Source organism: Frieseomelitta varia, unplaced genomic scaffold, assembly GCF_011392965.1.
Source record: "Frieseomelitta varia isolate USP_RPSP 00005682 unplaced genomic scaffold, Fvar_1.2 scaffold_838, whole genome shotgun sequence".
Classification (NCBI taxonomy): domain Eukaryota; kingdom Metazoa; phylum Arthropoda; class Insecta; order Hymenoptera; family Apidae; genus Frieseomelitta; species Frieseomelitta varia.
In genome coordinates this window covers 1-26876 of record NW_025110632.1, presented here as the reverse complement: position 1 = coordinate 26876, position 26876 = coordinate 1, and the positions used below count along the sequence as shown (strand labels likewise).

Genomic DNA, 26876 nt, shown 5'->3' with positions numbered 1-26876 from the left:
ATGGCCATGCGTAAATAGTAGTTTACTCCCGAGTTATTTTTAAATTATTAAAAATTTTATTTTAGATTATTAGAGATTATTTTATTCTCGAATTAGTATTTGAGTATTCAAACTCGAGCGAGTTTAGCACTCGAATATTGCAGTGGCTACTTGTTGATCGTCAGATCAAAGAATAAATTATTAAATGGCGAGTTAGATCTTTCGTGTAAAAATTGCAAAAGTCTTTAAGATTATGTTTTTATTAATTATAAATTTATACTCTTTAATATTCTAGTAAAAATATTTTCATAAACAGATATGAATCTATGATTGAAACCAAGTTTTTGAAATACTACTCTTGCTTTTTTTTTATAATATTCGCGTTATTTGAAAAAAGAAGAAAGAAACTGGATGAAATTAACTTGTTCTGTCTTTATTTCTGTTACAGTGAGATTACACGACAGCATACAGGAGGAGAACCACCATTACCTCGTCTTCGACTTGTAAGTTGATTCGAAACTATAAAATAACACTAAAAAGAAAAAATTATTCCTTACTATTTATACATACATATAAAATTGTATGCTTTTCTAAAGTGAAATCCTTTTTAATCATATTTCTAAAATTCTCTTCAATCAATTTGAAACTTTTTCAAAAGAAACTCTTACGTACACGTAACTCTTACGTAACGAAAGTGAAACTTTCCTTTAAAACGAATGTTCTTTTTATTCAAATTGAAGTAAAATATTTATCATCTTGTTATTAGTATAATTTTGATCATTATAGTCTGTCATATATATACATATCAATCCTTATTTAAAATTAATATAATTATTGACAGTCTTTTGAATTAATATAATTATTGATAATTTACCTTTCAATTCCTAAAAATTTTTAACCAACGATTAATAATTCGATTTGTTGGAAAGTTGAACACGTAAAATGTGATGATATTCTGCGATGACTAGAAGAGTTTTATCAAAGAATCGGTTAAAAACTTAATCATATATTCAGGATACTAAACGTCTTCGTCTTTCCCCCTTTTTCCTCTGATTCTCGCGACTTTGTCCGATTAATTGTTAATTTGTCCCAGTCACTGGCTGATTATTCGAATGGTCTGTCCTCGTGAATTTAAATCAACTTCGATTTGCATATTAATGAGGTCGCATGGTCGCGATATAATGTTCCGCGGTGGAAAGTACCACGACATGGTATTTAATTGTCAGATCATTCGATACTGTTCGCGTTTCTATGAAATTTTTATACTTTTTAGTAAATATTTGTGTGTTGTTTTAGCACAGTTATACGATAAAAGTATAGAGTTGTTTAAGTATATGATAAAAGTGCAAGTCAAACCATAATTTTAACACAGAACACTTTTTTTTTAATTTATTGTGAAACTTTTGTTATAGAAAGTTTATAGAAATGCAATTTGTTATAGAAATCTTCAGATTTGTTTAGTTTTTAAACATTATATTTTTCTGATGTTCCAAATTTTGCAGTGTAGTATGAAATTCTCAAATTTCTTTCATTACAACTCAGAGTCTCTAACCTTTTAACAAACTAATCTCCAAATTTTACAGTTTTGTAACATTTGATTCTTAGATTTTTTATTTCTTTTACATGTAATTCACAAATAAATTTTTTATTTCTCTCGTGTTTCAAGTCGACAATCTTCTTATTCTTCACGCTCGGATTTTATATTCTCTGAATTTTATAATTTTGTCATAATCCTCGAGCTTCCAATTTCCGAACATCCGATTCCCAAAATTTCATAGCACTCGAATTCTCCTCTTCAGCTTTCTGATATCCAACCAGTTCTCGAAATCTTCCAAAATTTTTTCACCGATCCTCTCTGTCCACCTAGTCCACTTCAAATCCTCATTCGAAGAGTTCAGGAAATTGTTACGATATAATTAAAAAATTACACTTCGCAGTTTTACGGAAGTTTCATTCTAACAAGACAAGACTTTCACTTCGGGACTTGCTGATGTAGAAATATTGTAACAACAACTGTAATACTATGTTATACTCACTATTGACTCTTTTTTGCCGCGCTTGTGTGACACTTTGGGGCGACTTATGACATATGATTAATTCCTACATTCATCAAGTTCCTTAACAACGTGTGTCGAACGTGTGACTTTCAGAGTAACTGGCGGTGAACTGTTCGAGGATATTGTGGCGCGAGAATTCTACAGCGAAGCGGACGCGTCTCACTGTATCCAACAAATCCTGGAAAGCGTACACCACTGCCATCACAATGGAGTTGTGCACAGGGACCTGAAAGTACGTAGAGAAACGATTGTTACGGACGAACTAGACGCCATGCTTGAGAACAGAGACTGAAAACCGAAATATTTTGAGGTTTAGGTATTATACCAGGCGACTGAAACCGAAATATTGTGAGGTTTAGGCATTATACCGGTATTTGCTTCCATATTATCGTAATATAACCGCTATTTGGGAAATCGGTTTTAATACCGGTATAAGACGGTCATACCGGTATTTTCATACTTATTTTATCGGTATTTGATGCCCACAACGGTAAAAATACCGCTTTACCGACGAAAACACATTTTTCATTTTCTACGTACAGTGACTCTTATCAATATTCGGACATCGTGCTATTCAAAATATTGTTGTGGATTTCGATTGTTCATAATAGTAAATTTGGATTAATTTTCTTAATAATATAATAGATTCGTTATAGTTTATAGTAACATAAATTTTATTTATTTATCGCACATACTTTTCTCAACGTCGAACAATAAACCGAACCTGTGTCGAAATGTAGCGTGGCAAAAATATTCGGACATTTGAGGAACTACAATATTTGAGCCTGAAAATTGTTAACATAAACAGTAATTAATATTTTGTTAGGTAGCCCCTAACTTCAATGATATATCGCAGACACTTAGGCATATATATTCCCAGTAATTTTTTTTTAAATAATTTAGCGGAATATTCTTCCATTCTACGATTAATCGTTGTTTCAACTCTTCTTTCGATTTATCGACGTACGAGTAATTAGTCATTTTTCATCGAAAAAAAGGAAAAACGTGTCGAGAAATCAGTCATCTTTTCAAATTAAGTAAGAGTATCGTGGCTGATATTGTACGAAGATACAACGATGAATTAGCATTAGAAATAATTAAGGATACGTGTATAAGCGTCATCAAATTTACTATCGGCAGCTTTATGAAAACATTTGATCATTGTCTCCATTTCCTTTTCTAATATATTAATATTTTATTTACCGGTATTATACCGAAATACATCTACCGATCTAACATCGTTTTGATAGCATCATACCGGTATTCGCATTATTTCGGTTTCATCGAACGTAATCGAATAGAAACCTAAAAATATCGGTGTTTTACCGGTAATACCGATTTGGTCTCTGCTTGAGAAGGTCCAGTACACCTGTAACGCAAATGTTCCAGGTTTAACCGAACGTTTTCACAGTTAAACGACAGGGCGAGAGTGGTTAAATGGAAAGAAAAAAAAAAAAAAAAAATCGAAAGAGAAGCAGGTAGAAAATAGTAGGTTAGATCTCGAAAGTTTCTTCCATTCATGAATAACATTTGTGTTAATAACATTTGTATATTTGAATAATATTTGTTTCTGGAAGTCTAAAATTTCCAAGATAAAAGATCGAGGTTGATGCAGGAAACCAAAGAGAAAGTTAAGTCAATTTTCAATGGAGTATTTTATTTTGTTCGGCACAGTGCAACGAGGATTCCTTTGGGATGAGAATACGTAATATATTTTCGAGTCTCAGCTTTGCTAAATTAGGGAATAAATGGGCAGAGAAAAGGATAAAAGAAGAAATAGATACGTGGAAAAGCAAAGTGAAATTTGAATCAATTTTGTTGAGTATAAAGGAGAAGAATTCTAGTGGACTTCGAGTTTAAATTCTGGGAATTTAGGATTAGATTAATAAATAAGTGGGAGAGAGGCAAAGTACGAATACATATATGGGAAAAGAGAAATTTAAATCAGTTTTCATAATCATTTATTCAGTAAAAATTCTCGAGTAAAGTCTAGATTGGGTTTAGAGTCAATTACAGAAATATTAAAGACTTTCAAATTTATATCAGTTTTAAATACAATGTTTCCTCGAATGTTGTACGATAATAATTCTTCCGGATGGCAAAAGAATTTGAATTTCAAATTTTATTACGACTAAGTAGAAGACACCGAACGAGTTTTAATGTCGTAATTGTTCTTTTCTCTGTATTAACTATCTTCCAAACATCTTCGACGATCGTTCCGTAGAAGAACGAAACACTTTCGCGGGGAAATTACTAATTTCAGTCTCGCGTCAGTCTAAGTCATCCTTCGAATCGTCGCGCGCGCGACGTGAATTCGCGCGAATTTCAAAAGCAGAAGAACGTCAAAGGGAAGGAATTTTCAGATCGCCGTGAGAGAGAAAAAAGCGAAGCTGGAATTAATTCGACTGTGGACGGGTGAGGAAACGAGTAACCGGGAAATAGAAAAAGAAAAAAAAACGAAAGGGAAGGACAGGAGACGCGTGAAAAGAAACGCGAGAGCACGACCGTGGCGTTTCGTGGAAACCGTGCGAAAGAAAGGAAAGAAAAAAGGAAAGAAAAGAAAAAAAAAAACGTGAAAGATGATGAAAGTAAAAACGACGCAAAATGTGGAAGGTTCGCGCGTCTAGGTCCCCTGTTAATGGATCAAATCCTACAGCATGGCCGCGTAAAGCCGATGGCAACGATTTGCGCGACTGTGTCTGCTTCCTGTTGCAGCCTGAAAATTTACTACTCGCGAGTAAGGCGAAGGGCGCGGCTGTGAAATTAGCGGACTTCGGATTAGCGATCGAGGTGCAGGGCGAAGCACAGGCATGGTTCGGTAAGTATAGCACGCCACTTTTCTCCATTTTTTTTTTTTAAATTTTCTTTAACTTCGCAAAAGATCTCGCACGTGGCGCTGAAAGGACAGCGAGCATTTGAAAATATTCAGAAACAGTCAGGTCTTTTGTTTGCCACGAGTTTATATATATATATAAATAGTATATTATGTATATAAATTTATATTATATATAAAATATAATATATTATATTTTATATATAACTATATATATATTTAATAATTATAATATATTATACATAATTATATATATATATATATTTAATAATTATAATATATTATACACAATTATATATATATTTAATAATTATAATATATTATATATAAAATATATATGTATTAAATTTATATTATATTATATATATATATAAGTTTATATATGTAAATACTATATTATATATATATGAATTGAGATTTTGCTGATTTTCGTCTTTCCATGTATTTGAAACAAATACAGTGGTATTTATTTTGTGTCTCTCTTTTATGATGGTTTTCGATACTTTTGAACATTTGCGGTGTGAACATTTCGTAGTATATGAGGATAATAAAATGATAAATAAAGGAATGAATGAAATAAATAGTAAGAAAAATTGATTGAAGATTTGTTTCTTAAACTTTTCTTTGTTTATTACCATTTGTATGATGATGGACTTGGCCAATATAATTTCCAAGTATTTTCTAATCACGAAAAATACGCCACTGTCCAAAAGCATCCTGTCAATTTTGAAAGATAAAATTATGAGAAATTGTTTTTTTTTCTTTTTTTTTCGGAAGATAAAATTTTTGTCAAAAACATTGACGTTTATTTACAAACTGCTACTATTCAGATTGTATTTATAATTAGAATGAAATAGTGTGCACCAAACTTACGGAGAATAAGATACTTCATTTTTCAATTCCTTTTAATTATGCAATGCTTGGAAATCATTCTGTCCAACTTCATACGGTGAAATCGACGAAAGAAAGTTCAAGAAATAAATGATGAAACGATACATTATATTTTTGGAGAGCAAGAATTATATTTGAGTGATGCAATAAATGAACGTAAAATATACTTCAGAGTGACCAGTATGACGAAAAATATAATATTTACACAACAGAATTATATAGGATAAGGGCAATGAACAAACGCAAAGTATACATGCTTCAGAATAAAGTGATGTGCCAAAAAGAATAATATTTATGCAACGAAGGAACAAACATAACAAATAAACATAAATTCAGAATAAATCCCCGTTACCAGTATAATAAAAGATAAAATGATAACATAATATAATATAGTACAATAATTATTTAATATAGATTATTGAAAAAAAAAAAGATAATCATATTGTAAATGTGTTTTGTATTCAGCTGGAAATTTTAACGCATTTCGACAGCAAAACAAAATTCAGTTCTGTACTTTCTCCCCTTCGATTCTTCCTTATTTATCACTCCCACTGTCGGTGTGTTGGGAATCGACATTTTCATTCGTTTCTTCTATTTCTTCAAACATTCTTCGGTCCTCTTCCAACTTTTCCTCGTCGCAGAGACACGCGTCGTACATCAGTGGAGAAACGGCAAAGGGTTAGGCATTTATATTCTGTCGTGTCACGTCAGAAACTGGCTGGTTCGACCGGCTATTCCCGTTTGTTTCTACTCATAGAGAAAGAGAGAAAGAGAGAGAGAGAGAGAAGAACTCGCCCGGCCTGGCTATTGGAAAAGTTCTGCCGCGTTTTCGCAGGCAAAGTAGATTTCCCTCCCTCTTTCGGAGATTTTTCCGTATTGTGTTTGCGGTCAAAGAAGCCACTCACCGCTCCGGAAACTGGGCTCTCGCCCTCTCAGATTCCTCCATATTGTTCCGCGAGATTGAATGTTGTTTCTTCTTTTTCTTCTCTCTCCCTCTCTGTCTTTCTTTTCCTCCTTTCGTTACCAATCGAGTCAGATTCAGACCTGTCCGCGCTGTTTGAAGTTGTTTGCGTTCACTCGATATGTTGTTGTGTGTGTGTGTGTGTGTGTGTTTTTCAGGTCTCAGACAAAATATATTCCTTTAGGTTGTCTTCTTCTTCTTCTTCTTCTATTTTTAATTTATTGTCGCATCGACAGCGAGGTCATTAGCGACGACGGTGCCATTAGATATGTGTAGTAGTTTATGTTTTTGAGATATTCTAATACTCTTTGTATGTCATTTTGAGAAGTCAGGTTTATGTTTGCGTTGGTTCTGTCTTTGGATTTCTGTGGTGTGGCATTCGTGCATGTATGTGGGTTATTGTGTTAGTGAATGGTTATTGCAATGAGCGCAGATGGTGTAGTTTTTTTGAGTTTGTGTTCATGTGTCAGCTTGGTACGACCGATTCTTAGGCGTGAGATAATTATTCCTTTTTTCCTGTTGGTGAGGTTTGGTGTTTGCTGGTGAAAGTCTTGGATACTTTTGTGTAGTTGGGTGCTTTTCATTATTTTCCATGTATTGTTCCATTCATTTTTTGCTACTTTTTTGCAGCGGGACTTTTAGGTTGTATTATCGTGTTGTTAGTCGATCTGCGGATTTTTGCATTTGTGGGGAATTTGAAAGTGAAAGCTTACACGCGTAGAGTGTGTAACACAATATTTTTGTGCCAGGATTCTATTTTTTCTTTTTTCAAATTACACTCCGAAAAAATACGGTCTAGTTGTTAGAGATTGGAACACAGAGATTGTGGGACGAAAGTCTATTTCACGCAAAGTGTTATTCTTCGTGGTCGAAAAAGGGTTTGGTTAATAAAAGGTGGGCGGAATGAATTTTTTAACAATAATTGTTCTTCGACATCCTCCGCAAAAAGTACGTCATATTCTTAGGTTGATTTTAAAAATATAAACTACTTTGTTAGAATTGTGGACCGAAGACGTCGAAAGTTACATTTGGCTTGTCGATCCAGCTTTGTAAAATAATTCCACATTTCTAAACATTTCTTTTTTAAATCGTATAAATTTATAGTCTGAATGTTTCCTTCTTTTCCCTCTCATTGTGCTTCTCTAAATTGTCAAAGAATCAAAAAGAAAAACGAGTTGTCAGTATCACGAAAACGAACTAAAATAATCGGGCAAAATATTCGAAGAGGTTTGAAGATGTTTGACATCCAATTACCTCAGTCTCAGATCAATCGCAAACTTGCTCCTTAAATTGTGTAAATTATATCGCTACTGAAAATTCTCCAATTTTTCGTTTCCAACAGGCAGAACGTCTCATCTGTGAAAATCTAAGAGAAATCGGCTTCCTTCGTAGAAAGAAACGGTGTCCAACAGAGGGAAGCCATTTTGATGGCTGGGATCTCCGGAACAGCGTTCGCCACTCTCCATCCTCGAACTGTCTGTCGAACGAACACCGGTTTCAAACTGACACTGACGTTCGTTTCCGTCGCGTCGTCGAGAAGCCGATAGCGCGAAATTCTCTCGACGACTGTGACTCTAGTCGATGGAGGCCCTGGTTTCCGTATCTTCGTCGTGAAACGCGCGAAATTCGAAACTCGAGTCGTCCACTCGAAGCCTCGAAGACATCGTGATCATTAGCAGAGTTAGACACTCGAGACGCGAGTGTAGATCGTAGCTTCGATTAGCTTCGATCTTCTTCACCTCTCTCACGACAAGTAAATCGATCGATTTACTTCGTTATGAAAGAAGTTTAGGTTAGGTTACCGTTCGCCATCTCACGAAATTCTTTATCCTTTTAACGGAGTTTCGCGAAAGTTATAAATTTAATAGAAGCGAATTCTACGGATGAAAGTTCTGAAAAGTTATCACGAGGGATCTATATAGCTCTTATCCATGTTATTTCTCTCTCTCTCTTTCTGAAAAGTTGCTTTTAGAGTGAAATCATTTTTCAAAGAGTGAAATCCTTTTCCCCTTTTAAAAAATGTCAATATTGTAGATAAACATTTTTGAAACGTCGAAATTTATAAAATTTCCAATCTCGCGTTTTAGCAGATATACCATAGAAACGAAATTCCTTTCAGGGTAAAATAATATCTCGAAAATGGGCGTTGAAAGCCCCATCCGGTGTTTTAATAAAGAAAGATACAAATGCTATCTACAACCAACCATCGTGACCACGTGTTTTCTAAGTATATAAAATTTTAGTATATAATAAAATACACAAGTTTGTGCGTGAATTCCCAATAAAATTTAGAAAAATAAAATTAAATATTATCAATAAAATAAAAATAAAATTAAATATTATCAATAAAATAAAAATAAAATTAAATATTATCAATAAAATAAAAATAAAATTAAATTAAATATTATCAATAAAAAAAAGTAAGTAATATAATAAAATTAAATATTATCAATAAAAAAAAGTAATATAACTAACAAACAATTATTAACGAGATCGTGCATTCTCTTTTTTCTGAAACAAGCTTGGACAATCAGATATTAGATTGTGCAATGAATTTAAACTAAAGTTGGTTACATTATATAAGATATATACATGTGTATTTATCTAGCAGAAAAATTACATTTTGTCCAACTCGAGATGTTAATAAAATTTCTCTTGGCAATAATCAATACAAAAATAATTCTTGTAACATTCAAAAGAAAAATTCTGGAAAATGGTGGTAAAATTTCTCTTGACTCGATAATCAAATCAAATAACAATCCTTGTAAAGGTTTCGCCGGGACGCCCGGTTACCTCAGCCCGGAAGTCCTCAAGAAAGAACCATACGGCAAGCCAGTCGACATCTGGGCGTGCGGTGTGATACTTTACATCCTTCTGGTCGGTTATCCGCCATTCTGGGACGAGGATCAGCATCGACTGTACGCGCAGATCAAGGCCGGATCGTACGACGTAAGAGCTGCTACTGTGCTCATGCTAGTTTCATCTCGATTTCCCAGAAACACCTTCCTCAAACACGATCGATCAACCTCGTTTATTCAGGACAAATTTTCACGAAAATCCTTCGTTCTACCCGATGTTTGAAAGTGATTCGAAAGAGAATTAAAGTTGATCGATCGAAGTTTGATTGCTCCCTGAATTTTTTACTCGGTTCTGAGCTGCTTTTTGGATGACGAAGGTTTAGCGTTCACTGTATCTCATATGGGTCAATTTCTATGAAATTTTAATTCGTTAAACTCATTCCTCGCGAGTTAGATTTATCTCTTAAATTGGCGCTTCAGCGAACTGAAGCTAGAAGCAGCACTATCTCTCTCAAGTTTAAAAAGCAAGATGATCGGACTTGGTTATAAAAAATATTACTTCTCCTTCTTGAATATCACTTCTTTTCTCCACTTCTCAGTACAAATAAATTGAAACGTGACGTCACGTGTGTACACCAATCACGATTTTCTATTAGAAAACTATAAAAATATTTCTTTCCTTGAAAAATCTTCTCCTTTAGAAAAGTGGACTTTCATATGAATGCAGGAGGATAAAATCAACCCTCGAATTAGAAACGTGTAAATTTCCAAAAAGACAAAAAAAAGAAAGAAAAATTTTGGAAGAATCGAATCTCGTCGTGAAAATTTCCGCGAGGTTTCACAAACGTTCACCGAATGTGACGCGCCTTGTTTGTTCCCCTCTTGTTTGCAGTATCCGAGCCCGGAATGGGACACCGTCACGCCGGAAGCCAAGAATCTGATCAATCAGATGCTGACGGTGAACCCGAGCAAAAGGATCACCGCCAGCGAGGCACTGAAGCACCCGTGGATCTGCGTAAGTAAAATCAGCCTCGTTGGAAGCGTCCATCCATCACTCAGAAGGCAATCACCAACGGCCAACGTTAATCATACTGTTTCTCTTTCTCGTGTTACAGCAACGTGAACGTGTCGCGTCCGTCGTCCACAGACAAGAGACTGTGGACTGTTTGAAGAAATTCAACGCAAGGCGCAAATTAAAAGTGAGTACCTATTCCTCGTTCTTTTAAACGATAACGTCGACGCGGAGTAGTTATTGGGGACTGTTGAAAGTGAAAATGGAAATCAAGGTTCGTTCGAAAGGGAACGGAAGAGAGTTGACAGAGGAAAAAAAAAGAAAAAAAAAAAAAAAAATAAAGGAGAAAAGAAAGATTCCAACGACAAGCTCTCTTTGTTTTAATTCTCTTTTACATTGTGACATTTATTTTATAAAGAGGCGTATTTAAAGTTTCACAGAAATGCACATAAAAGGAACAGATAGAAGGCCCATGGCCTATGATCATTGATTGAATTGGCGAGCATTGTCGTTTATCGTACGTGAACGTATGTGAACTTGTCTGAGGACAAATGTAATTACAGTTTATGTGATAAAAGTCCTTTTATCGTTCGTATATATATTTATAATATAATAGAATATTAATATAAAAAATTTAATATATATACAATATAATAGAATGTATATAATATAATATATTATTATATATATAATATAATAGAATGTATATATATATATTAAATTTTTCATATTATAAATATATTATATATATATATATATGTAATATAATGTATATATATATATGTAATATAATGTATATATATATATATATATATGTATATTAAATTTTTTATATTAATATTCTATCATATTATAAATATATTATATATATATGTAATATATTTATAATATAGTAGAATATTAATATAAAAAATTTAATATATATATATATAATATAATAGAATGAATATATATATATATATAAAATACAAGTTCAGGTTCAAATACGAATTATTAAAAAAGAGTTCATTTAATCAGATTAATGATTAAAATTCGGCTCAAACAAATCAAATAAACGGTGCGATCCAAATTTATACGCATCAAACTTTCTAAATTTCTAAAGTCTTCTGCAGTTGCAGGAAACTCTCTCTCTCTCTCTCTCTCTCTCAATTTCAACTACCCTAAAGAACAATATCAAAAGAAAAAGAAAATAATAATAATCGAGAAGCTCTGACCACGTCCTGAAACATCACAAGCGTCTTCGTACCGTATTTATTACCACCTGCCAAGGTGAAACGAGGACCAAAGGGCAGCAATATTACAGATTAGGGGCCCACGTGAGAATTCAGTAATTAGAAGCCCCCGGTCCGAATACGAGGTCGAGAGAGAGTTTCTCGATTAACAACGGAAATTCACCGGCAACGTGTTGTAGCGGAACTCCGGTTAACTAGTTACACGCAAGTTTCGATTCGTAGACGTTCGTTGGTGTTAAGGTGCGCCAGCCCGTTAAATGATCTATAGTCGGCAACGTGGGGTTGGGGAGGTGGCCTCTGTCAGGATAAACCGATGTTTAACGTTCAAACCGTCGCGGCGGCCACCCCATTTTCCGTCCTCTGTAGAAACTACGAACGGCGAACTGGTCAGAGGAAACTCGAAATTGAGTTCGCTTTGCCGCGTGGCTGTTTCGGATCGGCGATCGCGGGCGAAATAATTATCGACCGATCTTTTCGCGTTCTTGCCTCCTTCTCCTCTTCCTCCTCCGCCGCCGCGGCGTATTATGGCGAACGCAGATAGGCTTGTTTTATGTTGATGAATCGAAAAATTGTTAATTGTCGTGACAGCCGACATTCAATCGTCTCGCGTTACAATTGCGCAACTATTTCAATGGTGCCCCAAGCACTAGGTCATACCATAAATAAAACAGCGTTTTCCTAGACGTATGTATCAAGGGAAAATAACAATATCGGATGTGGTAACTAATCAATGATACAGTTTATCTTCTATACAGCCTATCTGCGATAATCACTCCGCCGTTGTATCGTATTATTGAGTTTATTGTTTATTCTCTTGCAAAATCGTTGTTGCATCTGAATAGATACAGATATTACAGAATTTAAGAAAAGAGAGAACAAAAGGAATTTTAATGATTAGACGAAAGAAATAATAATCCACGGAATGAATCTTAAAGCTTCTAAATTCTAAATAAATGAAATTCCGTTTTAAGAATTTCTGGTTAAATTGAAACTTAAAAAACTTCAAATAAATAAAATTCAAAAGGAGAAACTTTTGTAATCTAAGGAACCGGAAACTCCTAAATTCCGAGTGCTTATAAAATTCTGAAGCAAAGAACTTCCATAATCGCGAGGGCTGAAATCTTCCAAGTTCGAAATAAATGATGAGAAACTAAAAGAAAAACCTTCAAAATTCTATTATATATATAAGTAAATGTATTTTTTCTTCATTTGGAAGAAAATTTAGTTTTAGCTCCAGTTTTTAGACTGCAAATGTATTTTTCTTCATTTGGAAGCTTTCGCTTTTGGAATTTTGTCCATTTAAAATTTAGAAGTTTTTACAGAAGTATATATATATATAAATATGGTAAAAACTTCCAAATTCTAAATTCCAAAAGCGAAAGCTTCTAAATGAAAAAAAATACATTTGCAGTCTAAAAACCGGAGTTAAAACTAAATCTTCTAAATCCTAAAGAAAAAAACAAAAAACAAAAGAAAATAAAGAAAACTAGAAGTAATAAAAACAAAAATAAAACTAGAAAACTAGAAATAATAAAAACCAGAGATAAAATTTTTCGCCAAGAAAGAAATCAAAATTATTTTTCAAGTAACATCACCACCTTGACAGAGCACGATATTGTTTCGCGATTTTCTTTTTTTGCTCACCTTCAACGTATATTTTTTCGGACACTAAACCACGGCGATTGGAGGTGGCGAAAGTCGACGTACGCCTTCTTTGATTGGGATGAATTCGTGGATTTCCGATTCCCCTACCACGATCAGTCTCTTGGACGGCTGTTACGATTCCAACTGTTGCGAGCAGTGTCGTTCGAATTGCCGTTGAAATCGCGTGTACCGTGAAGTGGTCGATTTCTATGGACGCGACCGGCGAAATTGTAGTGGCAATCACGTTGAGTAGCAATGATATAGTTATTCGAGTGGACAGCACCTATGTCTATATATATATATATTGTTCGATGAGTGTGGAATATTAATCGAAGCCTGGTGAAATTTTGGTCGCCAACTGTCTATACAGTGTTGATTCTTGCGCTCGTGAAAAAATGAATTTTTAATCGAACGTGTGAACATCGTACATCAATCGGTGTATTTCCTACGATTGAAAATAAGGGAAAAAATGTAGGATTAAAACGTAGGGTCGTAATTGTATTATTATATATTATAAAGTTATAATATATAAATATAATATAATATTAATATTATAATATCATTAATGTAATTTAATTTAATATTATAATATAAATTAATTATATTAATTTTATTTAATTTAATATTATAATATAAATTAATTATATTAATTTTATTTAATTTAATATTATAATATTATGTTATTATATAAAGTTATAATATAATATTAATATTATAATATCATTGATGTAATTTAATTTAATTTAATTAATTATATTAATTTTATTTAATTTAATATTATAATATTATATTATTATATAAAGTTATAATATATAATATATAAAGTAATGATTCGTTTCTTGCAAAATATTTAATTTAGAGGGTTGCGTTTCTTATTAGCGATCGTTGCAACTTATAGAGGCGTTTTGATGCTACGTACCGTAATTAATATCAATACCGAATAAACTTGTAGTTTTGGTATTTTTATTATAATTTTAAACAACATTTTTTCCTTATTTTTCATTGCAGAGCACACCGATATCCTTTTAGTGAAAACAAACACTGTATTTATATTTATACATATATGAAAGAATTTACACAATTAAATCAATTATTTTTTTCTTTTCTAGTTGAAGTGAGAAAAAGATATTAAAGAGAAATTCTTCTTTCGAGAAATGAAAATAATACTACAGGATTGAAAAACACGCGTTTTACAATTACATTCCTTGTCAAAGAATATCGACGAGTCAAAAAAAAAAAAAAATAGTTCATTATCTGACAAATAATAAAAGTATAATCCATTTCTAACTTCGACCAAGAATAAGACACGCTCAATTCAGTTACTATTGCGTAGGTCATTTTGTAGATAATGATGTTACGGATTACTCTTTTATTCCGTTTTACGAGTTTTGTACGAATTAACTAGAAGTTTAGCGCAGTAAACGTAATTTACGAGGGTAAGAACAGAATCACTGTAATAAATGATAAGCAGTAAAGCGGCAGGTAATTATTGAGCGAAGAACGAAGCTCATAATCTTGTTATATTTGTTAAATGGTCTGCTCCTCTGCGTTGCTGTTGTATTTTGTTCTAATTGATAGGGATGAACGTATGATGGACATAAAAATATGTAGATACTTGGTTATATATCCAACTGTAGTATGCATACACGTAGACATACATATATACGATATATACAATAAAACACATATAAATGGTAATTCTAGATATGAATTTTTCACGTACGCTCTTTTCCAATCGTTTTATTTATTTTTTTCTGTTTTGTTATGTTTGTTTTTTTTTTATTAAATTCTGCATTTCATTCTCTCGACAGAGGGATTCGATGGACGAGATTGAAAATCTAATTCTGGATATTGGAAAAGAGGAGATTTTACCTTTCCGGATCGTTTGTCGCACAAAGAAAAATATTCTTCTTTAAATTCTTGTTATTCGCGTATCAGTTGCTAGGATTCTGTTCAAAGAATGTTAAAGAAGTACGAATTCTATCTGCTCGGATCTTTTGTTCTCCAAAGAAAAATTCTCCCTTAGGGAATCTTATCTCAGCGAGATCCTTTCAAACGTCCTAAACTTGCACAAACAGATTCGAATTGGGTACAAGATTTCGTGTTTATTGATATTTTCCTTTAAAAATAAAAGGGAAAAATTTTCCTTTAAACATTCGTCTTGCATACTTTGTACAACAGAATTAAAAATTTAAATATTGGAAAATTTTATGTTTCTAACGCTCTGAAGAAAAACTCTTTCTTGGATCTTCAATTTTCAGACAGTTATTTTATACTTCGGGATCTTCGAATTTCCAAAAATTCTAACTTTCGATAATCTATAAACTAGAAAGCATATAATTTTGCATTCTCGATCTTGCAAATCGAATCTTTCACAAATTAACTTTATATTTCGTGAGCCTTTGCTCCTCAAACCTCCCGAAACTCTAACTTTCGATTATTCACGAACTCCTAAAATTCTAACTTTCGACAATCTACAATCTAGAAAACGCTAGAAAAAGATAATTTTTCATTTTCTATATCTCAAAAGAAATAATTCTTTTTCAAATTGAATCTTTCACAAACTAATTTTATATTTCTCGAGCCTTTGCTCCTCAAACCTCCCGAAAATCTAACTTTCGACACTCTACAATCTAGAAAACGCTAGAAAAAGATAATTTTTCATTCTTAATACCTCAAAAGAAACAATTCTCCTTCAAATCTAATCTTTCACAAACTAATTTTATATTTCGCGAACCTTTACTCCTCAAACCTCGCGAAACTCTAACTTTCGATAATCTACAAACTCCTAAAATTCCAACTTTCGACACTGTACAATTTAGAAAACGCTAGGAAAAGATAATTTTCATTCTCGATATCTCAAAAGAAACAATTCTCCTTCAAATCGAATCTTTCACAAACTAATTTTATATTTTGCGAGCCTTTGCTCCTCAAACCTCTCGAAACTCTAACTTTCAACAATCTACAATCTAGAAAACGCTAGAAAAAGATAATTTTTCATTCTTAATACCTCAAAAGAAACAATTCTCCTTCAAATCGAATCTTTCACAAACTAATTTTATATTTCGCGAACCTTTACTCCTCAAACCTCGCGAAACTCTAACTTTCGATAATCTACAAACTCCTAAAATTCCAACTTTCGACAATCTACAATCTAGAAAACGCTAGAAAAAGATAATTTTTCATTCTCTATATCTGAAAAGAAATAATTCTTTTTCAAATTGAATCTTTCACAAACTAATTTTATATTTCTCGAGCCTTTGCTCCTCAAACCTCTCGAAACTCTAACTTTCGATAATCTACAATCTAAAAGACGCAGATAATTTTGCATTCTCGATATCTCAAAGAAAATTTCATCTTCGAATCGAGCTTATTCGTCGAGCAATATTCGTCGAGAGAATCGAGACAAACGGCGTGCAATTACGGGAACGATCGTACGTCTCGCACGTGGCGGTGATTAAGCAACTAATTACTAATCCACCGGTATACCATTCGCGTAAATAACCTTCCTACCGCCTGTGGGATCGTATTTTTCGCTCCGTTCACGATGATATCTGAACGCGGCTGGAGGACGAGCCTTCAATCACGCGATCGTTCCATTAAACCGAATGTAATTAGCGTACGAACTTAATGTCCAGCTGACCTGTGATGGGTGGCTGGTGTATACTTAAAATTAGACTTGGAGGATACGCGCGTTGCTCTTCGTGTGATTCCTGGCTGGGATTCGATTAAGGGATGTTGGATGTGGCGTTAATAAGGTTCTCGCGATCGGTTCTATCGGAGTAATTTCGTTTTAATGAAGTGGTCGTAGACTCGCGGTTTCATTAGGATATTGATGATTGGAACGTCTGAATTTCTTTCTTTTTCTGGAAGATGAAAAAATTACTGTACGTGGAAATTAATAGCGGAAATTTAAATTATTATTTTAGATGGCTATTGTTTAAGTCAATAGCTGTAAATTGTTATTAAATGTAAATTATTTTAGATGGATTCGATGGAGTAATTTCGTTGAATTAATTAGGATATTGATGATTGGAACGTCTGAATTTCTTTCTTTTTTTGAGGGTGAGAAAATTACTATACATGGAAATTAATAGAAATTTAAGTTGTTATTTTAGATGGCTATTATTATTAAGTTAGTAGCTATGAATTGTTATTAAATGTAAATTATTTTAGATGGATTCGACGGAGTAATTTCGTTGGGATATTAATTAGGATATTAAGAGTTCGGAACTTCTGAATTTCTTTCTTTTTCTTGGGGGTGAGGAAATTACTATACGTGGAAATTAATAGTAGAAATTTAAATTGTTATTTTAGATGGCTATTATTATTAAGTTTGTAGCTGTAAATTGTTATTAAATGTAAATTATTTGAGATGGATTCGACGGAGTAATTTCGTTGGGATATTAATTAGGATATTGATAGTTCGGAACGTCTGAATTTCTTTCTTTTTCTTGGGGGTGAGAAAATTACTGTACGTGGAAATTAATAGTGAAAATTTAAATTGTTATTTTAGATGGTTATTGTTTAAGTTAGTAGCTGTAAATTGTTATTAAATGTAAATTATTTTAGATGGATTCGACGGAGTAATTTCGTTGGGTTAATTAGGATATTGATGATTGGAACATCTAAATTTCTTTCTTTTTCTGGAGGGTGAGAAAATTACTGTACGTGGAAATTGCTAGCGGAAATTTAAATTGTTATTTTAGATGGCTATTATTTAAGTTAGTAGTTGTAAATTGTTATTAAATATAAATTACTTTAAATGGATTCGACGGAGTAATTTCGTTGGGTTAATTAGGATATTGGAACGTCTGAATTTTTTTCTTTCTTTTGGGGAGATGAGAAAATTACTGTAGCTAGTATAAATCGGATATTAATGGTACAAATTTAAATTTAAATTTTTGTTACTTCAGATGGCTATTGTTTAAGTTATTGCTGTAAATTGTTATTAAATGTAAATTATTCTAGATTGGTTCTAGATGGAGTAATTTTATTTAATGAAATGATCTATTCTGGCTACTGGGAATCAAAGTTATTATTGATCAGAATTGATAGGAAATTTCCATTTCCAGTTGTTAAAAGTTAAGAAATCTCTTGGATTAAATGCAAATAATTTTCTCGTAATTACTTCGTGACTTTACGTCCACGAAGAAACATCTCCAAACGTCAATCTTGTGATTATTTTGACCTTTTGCATAAAATTTGTGTGAAATTGCAATCTTTTGTGTAAAATTGCAAAAGGTACCGAGCATGAGGGCATTGAGGAATAAATTCGCGTTGTGCAGGCAACGGGAAACCATTCCTGAGGTACATATTATATAATACATACAACCATTATTCTTCTTTCTTTGTGCACAACATTTACCTTGTACAGCCATCCATCGATCAACCTTTCCATTTTTAATTTCATTCAATCAAATGCTACGTCATTTGTCAGAAAAAACGGAGGAGAAAGAGAACAGAAATAGAAAATGAACGATCACGCCCTATGTTCAGTTTACAAAGCAATTAATCTAACTTCATTTCTTCAGATGTTACGTGTTTAAAAAAAAAAAAGAAAAAAGAAAAAATGGAAAGAAATAATCGAAGAATAAAAAATATACCATTCCTTATATTTGACTTAGAAAAAAAAAAAAGATTAGATTAAATTAAGCAGAAACTTACTAATCCCCAAAATAATAATTAAATAGAATTTTATGGAATTTTGTGATCTTTATTTTGCAGGAACTTACAAACTCATGGAGTAATTCTTGCATTTTTAAAACTACAAATAGTTGTTAAAAATTACCATGCTATTTTTTATTTGTTGTATTACTGCTGTTATAATCTATTAACTATTATATTATAATATTTTAATTATAATATTTATAATTATAAATTGTAATATTATAATATTTATTATAATTGTAATATTATAATATTTATTATAATATTTATAATTTTAAATTGTAATATTGTAATATTTATTATAATATTTATAATTATAAACTATTAACTAACTATTATATTATAATACTTATAATTATGAATTATAATATTATTATAATATTTATGACTATAAATTATAATATTATAATATTTATAATTATAAATTATTGTAATATAAATTATTATAAATTATTATAATATTATAATATAAATTATTATAATATTATAATATTTATGACTGTAAATTATAATATTATAATAGTTATAATATTTATAATATTATAATGTTTATAATGTTTATAATATTATAATATTTATAATATTATATTATAATTATAAACTATTAACTAACTATTATAAAAACAGAAAAATAAAATAGTCTTAACTTTTCTCAAATTAAAATCTTCAAGGTAGATGTTTGTCCAACTTCAGATCGATCGAGGGTTGGTAGGTTTCTGCATAACTTTCAACCAATTATCAATCTACCATCAATTGAACTTCTTCAAACAAAATGCTACACGATCCTCCTACAAAAGAAAAAAACGAAAAAGAAAGAAGAGAAGGAATGAAGAATAAGTAAAACAACAAGTTGATCGCGACGAAGTTTCGAGCTCGACCAAGGATTATTAAAACGGCGACCCGCTTCCCAGAGTTTGTTCAATCGTCGCGAGAACCGGGCATGAAACTCGAAAACTCGAACATAGTAATTCCATTCGTATCCGGGCGCTTTGTTTCCCCATTCTATTTTCCGGGGCTCAAAAGAAGAAACACACGAACGCGCTGGTTGGTAACCTTCGATCAGACGTTTCCCACTATTTTCCCCTCTGTTTCTTCCATTTTTATTTCCTTTCCTCCGTCTCTCTTTCCTCCGCCTCTTTCCACCCCTTCCTCTCTTTTTAAACGAGCTGGAAATAGCTTGGCAGAAACAACTCGACTTTGCTTAAAAAAGTAATCTAAAATCGCTCTCCGAAGAGTTCCACGGAACCTAAATGTCACGATGTCTCGCGCCGAAATAATCAGTTGAATATTCATCCGGAATGTATCATCAGGCGAAACGTGTTGCCGGTAACACGAATGGAACGTGTAGACGGTATCTGCGAGGAAATAAATCTGAAAAAAAGAAGAAAGAAAAAATGTATTTAACACTCGAGACCACGTCAGTTTTTTTTTTTTTTTTTTTTTTTATCGTCGCCTCGAAAACGAGAGAGATCTCCGCGGCTCGGCCGGCGAATAAATCCGCGAGCAAGATCGAAATTCAATATTCATGCGACCAAGCAAAAAGATTCCATCCGAGTTAATCCGTGGAATTGTTTCAATTAAACGAAGGAATTGATTCTCGTTTATCGGGGCAGCGCGCGATACGATTGCACGGGAGCCTTACGACGGCGAAAAAGAGGGAAAAAGAGGAGAAAAGAAAAGGAGAAAACGAAACACGCGTATCGTGTACACGCTGCATGAATATTTAATGGCACGGAATGGAAGAGGAGCTTAGCTACAGTCCTCCTTGCCTGTTTAACATTCGCGAAATTTAAATGCACGACACGTGTTACGGGTCAGGCTTGGACGTATGTATCTTTCATTTGGAAATAGAAGCTAACAAATGAAAATCAGGCTTAACAGTCCACCTCTCCTAACATCAAGTTATTGGTATTGGCCGAAATTAGGTAGTTGCGTTCTTTTCCGATAGATAGACACGCGTGTACTTCTTGAATTCTGACTGACCTCGTTTTAAACCGCGAATTCATTCTACGATACGTGAATAATCATTTTCTACAAATAAGTATTTTCTTTTCTTTTCATCAGTGGGTATTCTGTAATAAGTATTTAATAATATTTCCTGTAAATAGTATAATAGTATGAATTCTACAAATTTTATAAATAGTGTAATAATATAGATTCTATAATTCTATAAATAATTAATAGTATAAATTCTATAAATAGTATAATATAAATTCTATAATTCTGTAAATAGTATAATAGTATAAATTCTACAAATTTTATAAATAGTATAATAATATAAATTCTATAATTCTATAAATAGTATAATAGTATAAATCCTATAAATAGTATAATAGTATAAATTCTATAAATTTCATAAATAGTACGATAATATATATAGTATAAATATATATAATATAAATATTTATATATATAATATAAATTCTATAATTCTATAAATAGTATAATAGTATAAATTCTACAAATTTTATAAATAGTATAATAGTATAAATTGTACAAATTTTATAAATAGTATAATAATATAAATTCTATAATTCTATAAATAGTGTAATAGTATAAATTCTACAAATTTTGTAAATAGTATAATAATATAAATTCTATAATTCTATAAATAGTATAATAGTATAAATTCTACAAATTTTATAAATAGCATAATAATATAAATTCTATAATTCTATAAACAGTGTAATAGTATAAATTCTACAAATTTTATAATAGTATAAATTCTATAAATTCCATAAATAATATAATAATATAAATTCTACAATTCTATAAATAGTATAATAACAAGCATTTAGTAATATTTTCTATAAATAAGTATTTTTTTTTTTTTTCTTTTCATAACCAAGTATTTTCATATTCTGTTCAAACGACGTTGAAATTCCACAGTCAGACAGACTAGTTGCCCCGTACGCAGTTTCCCCGAAACGATATACAGCAAATAAGTAGGTAAGACAACGTATCATTCAGTTCAATTATCTTTGTAACTTGAATGACATCGAAGCTTCTGTTGCAGGCGCTCGCTCGCTCGCGTGCGCGCGCGCGCGCGCACGATGACGAAAATAGAAGCCGGCCTCTAATCGAAATCGATTTGTTCTCTGCCGGCAAATATTTGTCGTAAATATTTTCTGGATGCTCGAACGATACGTCGAACGTTGTATCGACGCTGCTCTTATTAGCTCTGTTTGCTTTAATCCGCTCGTATTTGTCGCAACCCTCTTTCGCCCCTCGCTGCTTCCGGGCTTTCGAGGAACTCACCCTCGAGCTCACTGGCCCGTGTCTCGAGCCACTGTTAATTCTCTCGATTAATTATTTTCTTGTTGTAGAGTAATAATAAATCTGTTTGCCGTGGCATATGCATTGTGATTTTATCGGCAAGTGCAGCCGAAAGTTTCGTAGTGTATTTCAATCGTGATTGTCGTGCTACTAGGTTCTTCCGGCCCATTTATACCTCTCTGAAATTGAAAAATGTGTTCAACATTGAGCGCGAATGTATGAAAAAATTTTTACTAGCTGTTATATCGCGATTCGCGATATGAAACGTCTTCCTGGAATGTTACTGTAACTCTCTCTGAAATTAAAAAGTGTTTCAAGTGTTGGAGGTATGAAAAAATTCTCATTGCTCGTTATTAATTCTCGCGATTTCTTAATTAAGCATCTTCTCGGAACGTTACTTATCTTCTTGAGATATTTTTCTTGCTGAAATGACAATGAATGCGAGGTTGGAGGATCGCAGCAGGATTAAGAAAGCATGGATTATTGTACGACAGTGACGATTCACATTAGTTTAGAAGTTATATATAATATAGAATCGTATAATTATTTCGAATTTTGGGAAATAGTAGTTCACGTAAATTGTAGAAACATACAAATTGTAATCTCTAAGGGAGCAGTATTTCCACACATCGCCGTTCAATTCAGAATGTTACAGAGATACTCTTTAACCAATTATTCATTTATTTTTGAAACAGTAAGGAATAACTATAGCCCGTGTCTAAAATTTGAAAAATTTATAAAAGAAATATATAAGTTTGAAACGTTTATAAAAGAAATATAGAAATATATAAGTTTAAAAAGTTTATAAAAGAAATAGAAGTTTGAGAAGTTTATAAAAGAAATATAGAAATATATAAGTTTGAAAAGTTTATAAAAGAAACAGAAATTTGAAAAGTTTATAAAAGAAATATAGAAATATATAAGTTTGAAAAGTTTATAAAAGAAATATAGTAAAAATACACTTTTGCTATATTTCTATTTCATTTGGCTATAATATACATAACATATATTTTTGTACATATATTATAATGTTGTTGTACTCTATGTTATATGTACATTTACTATAATGAAATAGAAATATAGTAAAAGTGTAACTTTTCAAACTTGAATATATATAGATAGACAAAAATATAAGAGCGTTAGACAAAAATACAAACACGCTTAAGTTTAAATATTTCATATACATATACATTTTTATATATTCCTACGCATATATAATGAACGGATCTCTAACGCAGCAGAAATCTAAAAAAAAAATTTGTGTCATCGCGTAATTACGTGATGATGATAGTTCGTTAAAAACCTGAGGATCTCCACTCTCTTCAATAATTGCATTTACATTTGAACCGACGAAATGCTCGAAACGTATTTAATGTGTGATACTCTGACGAGAATCTCTCCTCTCTCTCTCTCTCTCTCTCTTTGCACCGAAGGAACGCGCGCATGTATATATATATATATTAAAAAGAAGAAGACCACTTGCCGTCTAGCAAGAGGTCTATGAATAAAACATATCGTTTCCTCCATCTTTTAAAGCGGCGGAGGACGCGTGTCCCGTGCAATATCGCGTAATACCGGCGAGTAACAGGTCGACGAGCGGCAGCGGGCGTTTAATTTAGATAAAAGACACTCGGGACGCGAATTAATGGCGAGCTATTAATCTATCGATCCGCCGTGTCTCGTCGTGCAACGTCGGAATACCGATGACGATAGAATTCCCCGATCGTGGGGGAAATCAGGCTCGATCCGATCGCGATTCATTTCGCTGTTCGCGGTTCGATCGAACGTCTGGTCTGTTGTTCGAGTCTGTAATAGTCAGAAGGGTAATCTTTCGTTTGACTAACTATAAGTTGGAAATTCGTACAATTAGAAGAGCAGAATTTATTTTTATACAATTAAATTATTTTTTAAGATGTATATATATATATTTAAGTAATTGTGTACTTTGTAACTGTAACGTTTGTCTGGTGTTGAATAAAATAATAGTTGGAGAGTTTGACAGAGAGTTTAGGCCAGAAGAAGTTTCGAAAAGGCAGCATTGAAAGAAAATTATTGTTGGAAGGTTTGGTATAGGGTATTTTTGTTATTAAATTAAATTAGAAGTTTGTAATTGGATTGATTAAATCTCTTAAATTTTATTTAGCATTGAAAGATTTGCTGGTCAGACTCGGTTAGATGTTGCAATTTGGAAAAATGGAATTTACTCTTGAGGCTGATTGATTGGTTCGTATAGAATAATTATATATAGCCTTGGAAATCTCTCTCCAGTGATAGAACGATGTTGCACAAGACAAGAACCAAGAAGGTGATCTATAAATTAGATTAAGCGGAATGGTAAATTTGCCTAATAACAGGAGTGGAATTCATCGTTGGCTGATTGCACAGACTTCAGAATATTGTCTTTGAAATTTCTCTGTGTTATTGAATAATATCCTCAGTCAAAGAACCCTGGTAGTTGAGGTCAGGTTAGGTCGGAAGTTTGCATAATTAGAAGAGTGGAATTCATTGTTCAGTGATTGGACACAGAGTTGGTTCGCAGAGTTGTCTTTGAAATCTCTATCTTACAGTTGGTATTGAATAATATTCCAGTCAAAGAAGTTGACTGGTTTGTAGGTTTAGTTAGCTCTTGGGGGAGTTCGCGCAATTAGAAAAGTGGAATTTATCATTGGCCGGCGCGGGTCAGTTGAAATGAACAATAAAGATCCGATTACTCCGTTTATTTGTGCATCACTTCCTACTGAAATTTCTCATTTCAGCCGAGCTCGTTCTTATCGTTGAATGGGTTATTTTAGAAACTCCTCGCGTATTCGGTTACGGTAAATTAGCTGGTGTGTTTTAACTACCACGTTGTTTAACGTTTAATCGAGAAATTAAAATCAATAAACGTAGCAAACGAATAATAATAATATATATATATAAATATTTAATAACAAACGAATAATAATATATATATGTATATAAATGTGTACAAATGAATAATTTACATGTGACAATATTTAATGATATGAATACGTAATAATTTATTTATATATAAATATAATAAAATATAACGTTTATTTAACAATATAAAGATTATTTTTAAGTGGAATAAAAGTCTGCAATTCTGATAATAACGATACTTTGTTTTAAATACTTAATATTCAATTTACTTAAAGAAATTTAAATATTAACAAGTTGCGCTGGCAATTGATTGCGGACCATAACGAGTGACCAAGCCGTGTACAATAATTCATCGGCTTTTCTCTTGAACTCGTCGGTATGATGTCACCGATGAGGATAGGATTTATTGAGAAGTAATAAATTTATTATTTGTTTCTGCCTATTTTGTTTTACTTAAAATATGCTCGAAACAGAGAAAATATTACAAATTTTTTGGGACAAAAAATTCTCGACGTGCGTCATTCCAACGTCAGAGATTAATTTCATGAAGATCAATTATTTTCCAAGAAATAAACCAACATATAGAAAATGGATCATTGTGCACAGAAAAATGGACTTATCGTCTACCAAAAGGTATCCACATGCCAGAAATTAATTGAAAGAAATACAAAAAGATCCGAGATCTTCTCGGTTGATACGGCGTGTATATATTCTCACGTGTTCTCACAACCGAGCAACAGTCACGTAAACACGAAACGCAAACGTAAATTACTGCCAATTAACAAACCAGTGCTCGATCTTTATCCCTGAATTCCTCGTCGAAACTCGCCGACGAATGAAAAACCCCACCGACGTTTTGTTTTATCTCCAAAGCGGTTAACTCTCGTTCCGACTTATCCACGTTTAGCCAAAATTGTTCTCTCCCCCCCCCCCTTCCATCCTCCTCCCTTTTCCCCGACGAACTATGCTATAATGATCGCCGACGAACGCAATCGCTGACCGTGATCGTTTCTCTCTCTCTTTCTGTTCGCAGGGCGCTATTTTGACGACCATGTTGGCGACGAGGAACTTTTCCAGTAAGTATGATGCACAGGGTAAGTACCTCCGGCCCTCTTCAGCGCTTCATGGACCGCGACAGACAGTACTTTTATATCTCCCATTAAATTTTTACGCCCAGAAAACCCTAACCCGACCTCTTGTCGTCTGTCTCTTTCTCTTTTTTCTTCCGCCCCCCCCCCCGTCCCCTCGAACGACTCTTTACGTCTCTCTGTTCGTCTCTCTGTTCTCCAACCCCTTCGAAACAACCCTTGGTTAATATTTCTCTCTCTTGGCACCTATATTCGTTCTCTGTCTATACGTAATTCTATCTATCTATCTATCTATCTCTATCTCTCTCTCTTTCTCTTTCGCTCTTTATCGCTCTGTTTATATTTCAGACTTCATTCACCTCCATGAAAATCCACTTCGTCTCTCTCTATATCTCTCTGTTCATTTTCCATTTTTATTCTTGTTATAACGTCTCTCTCTGTCTCTCTCTCTTTTTTTCTTCCCATAATTCTGTATGTACATATATATATATATATATATATATATATATATATATATATATATATATATATATATATATATATATATATATATAT

General features: G+C 32.6%; 1 protein-coding gene across 1 annotated transcript; it reads left to right on the top strand.

The window, feature by feature from the left end:
- On the top strand, positions 1-26563 carry LOC122536476 (calcium/calmodulin-dependent protein kinase type II alpha chain-like). The gene is made up of 8 exons (XM_043668867.1): positions 1-10; positions 428-482; positions 2130-2268; positions 4752-4854; positions 9492-9670; positions 10412-10534; positions 10635-10718; positions 26267-26563. The coding sequence occupies exons 1-8, from the start codon at positions 1-3 to the stop codon at positions 26546-26548; spliced, it is 975 nt and encodes a 324-aa protein (XP_043524802.1). The 3' UTR covers positions 26549-26563.
- Positions 26564-26876: the final 313 nt, after the last annotated feature.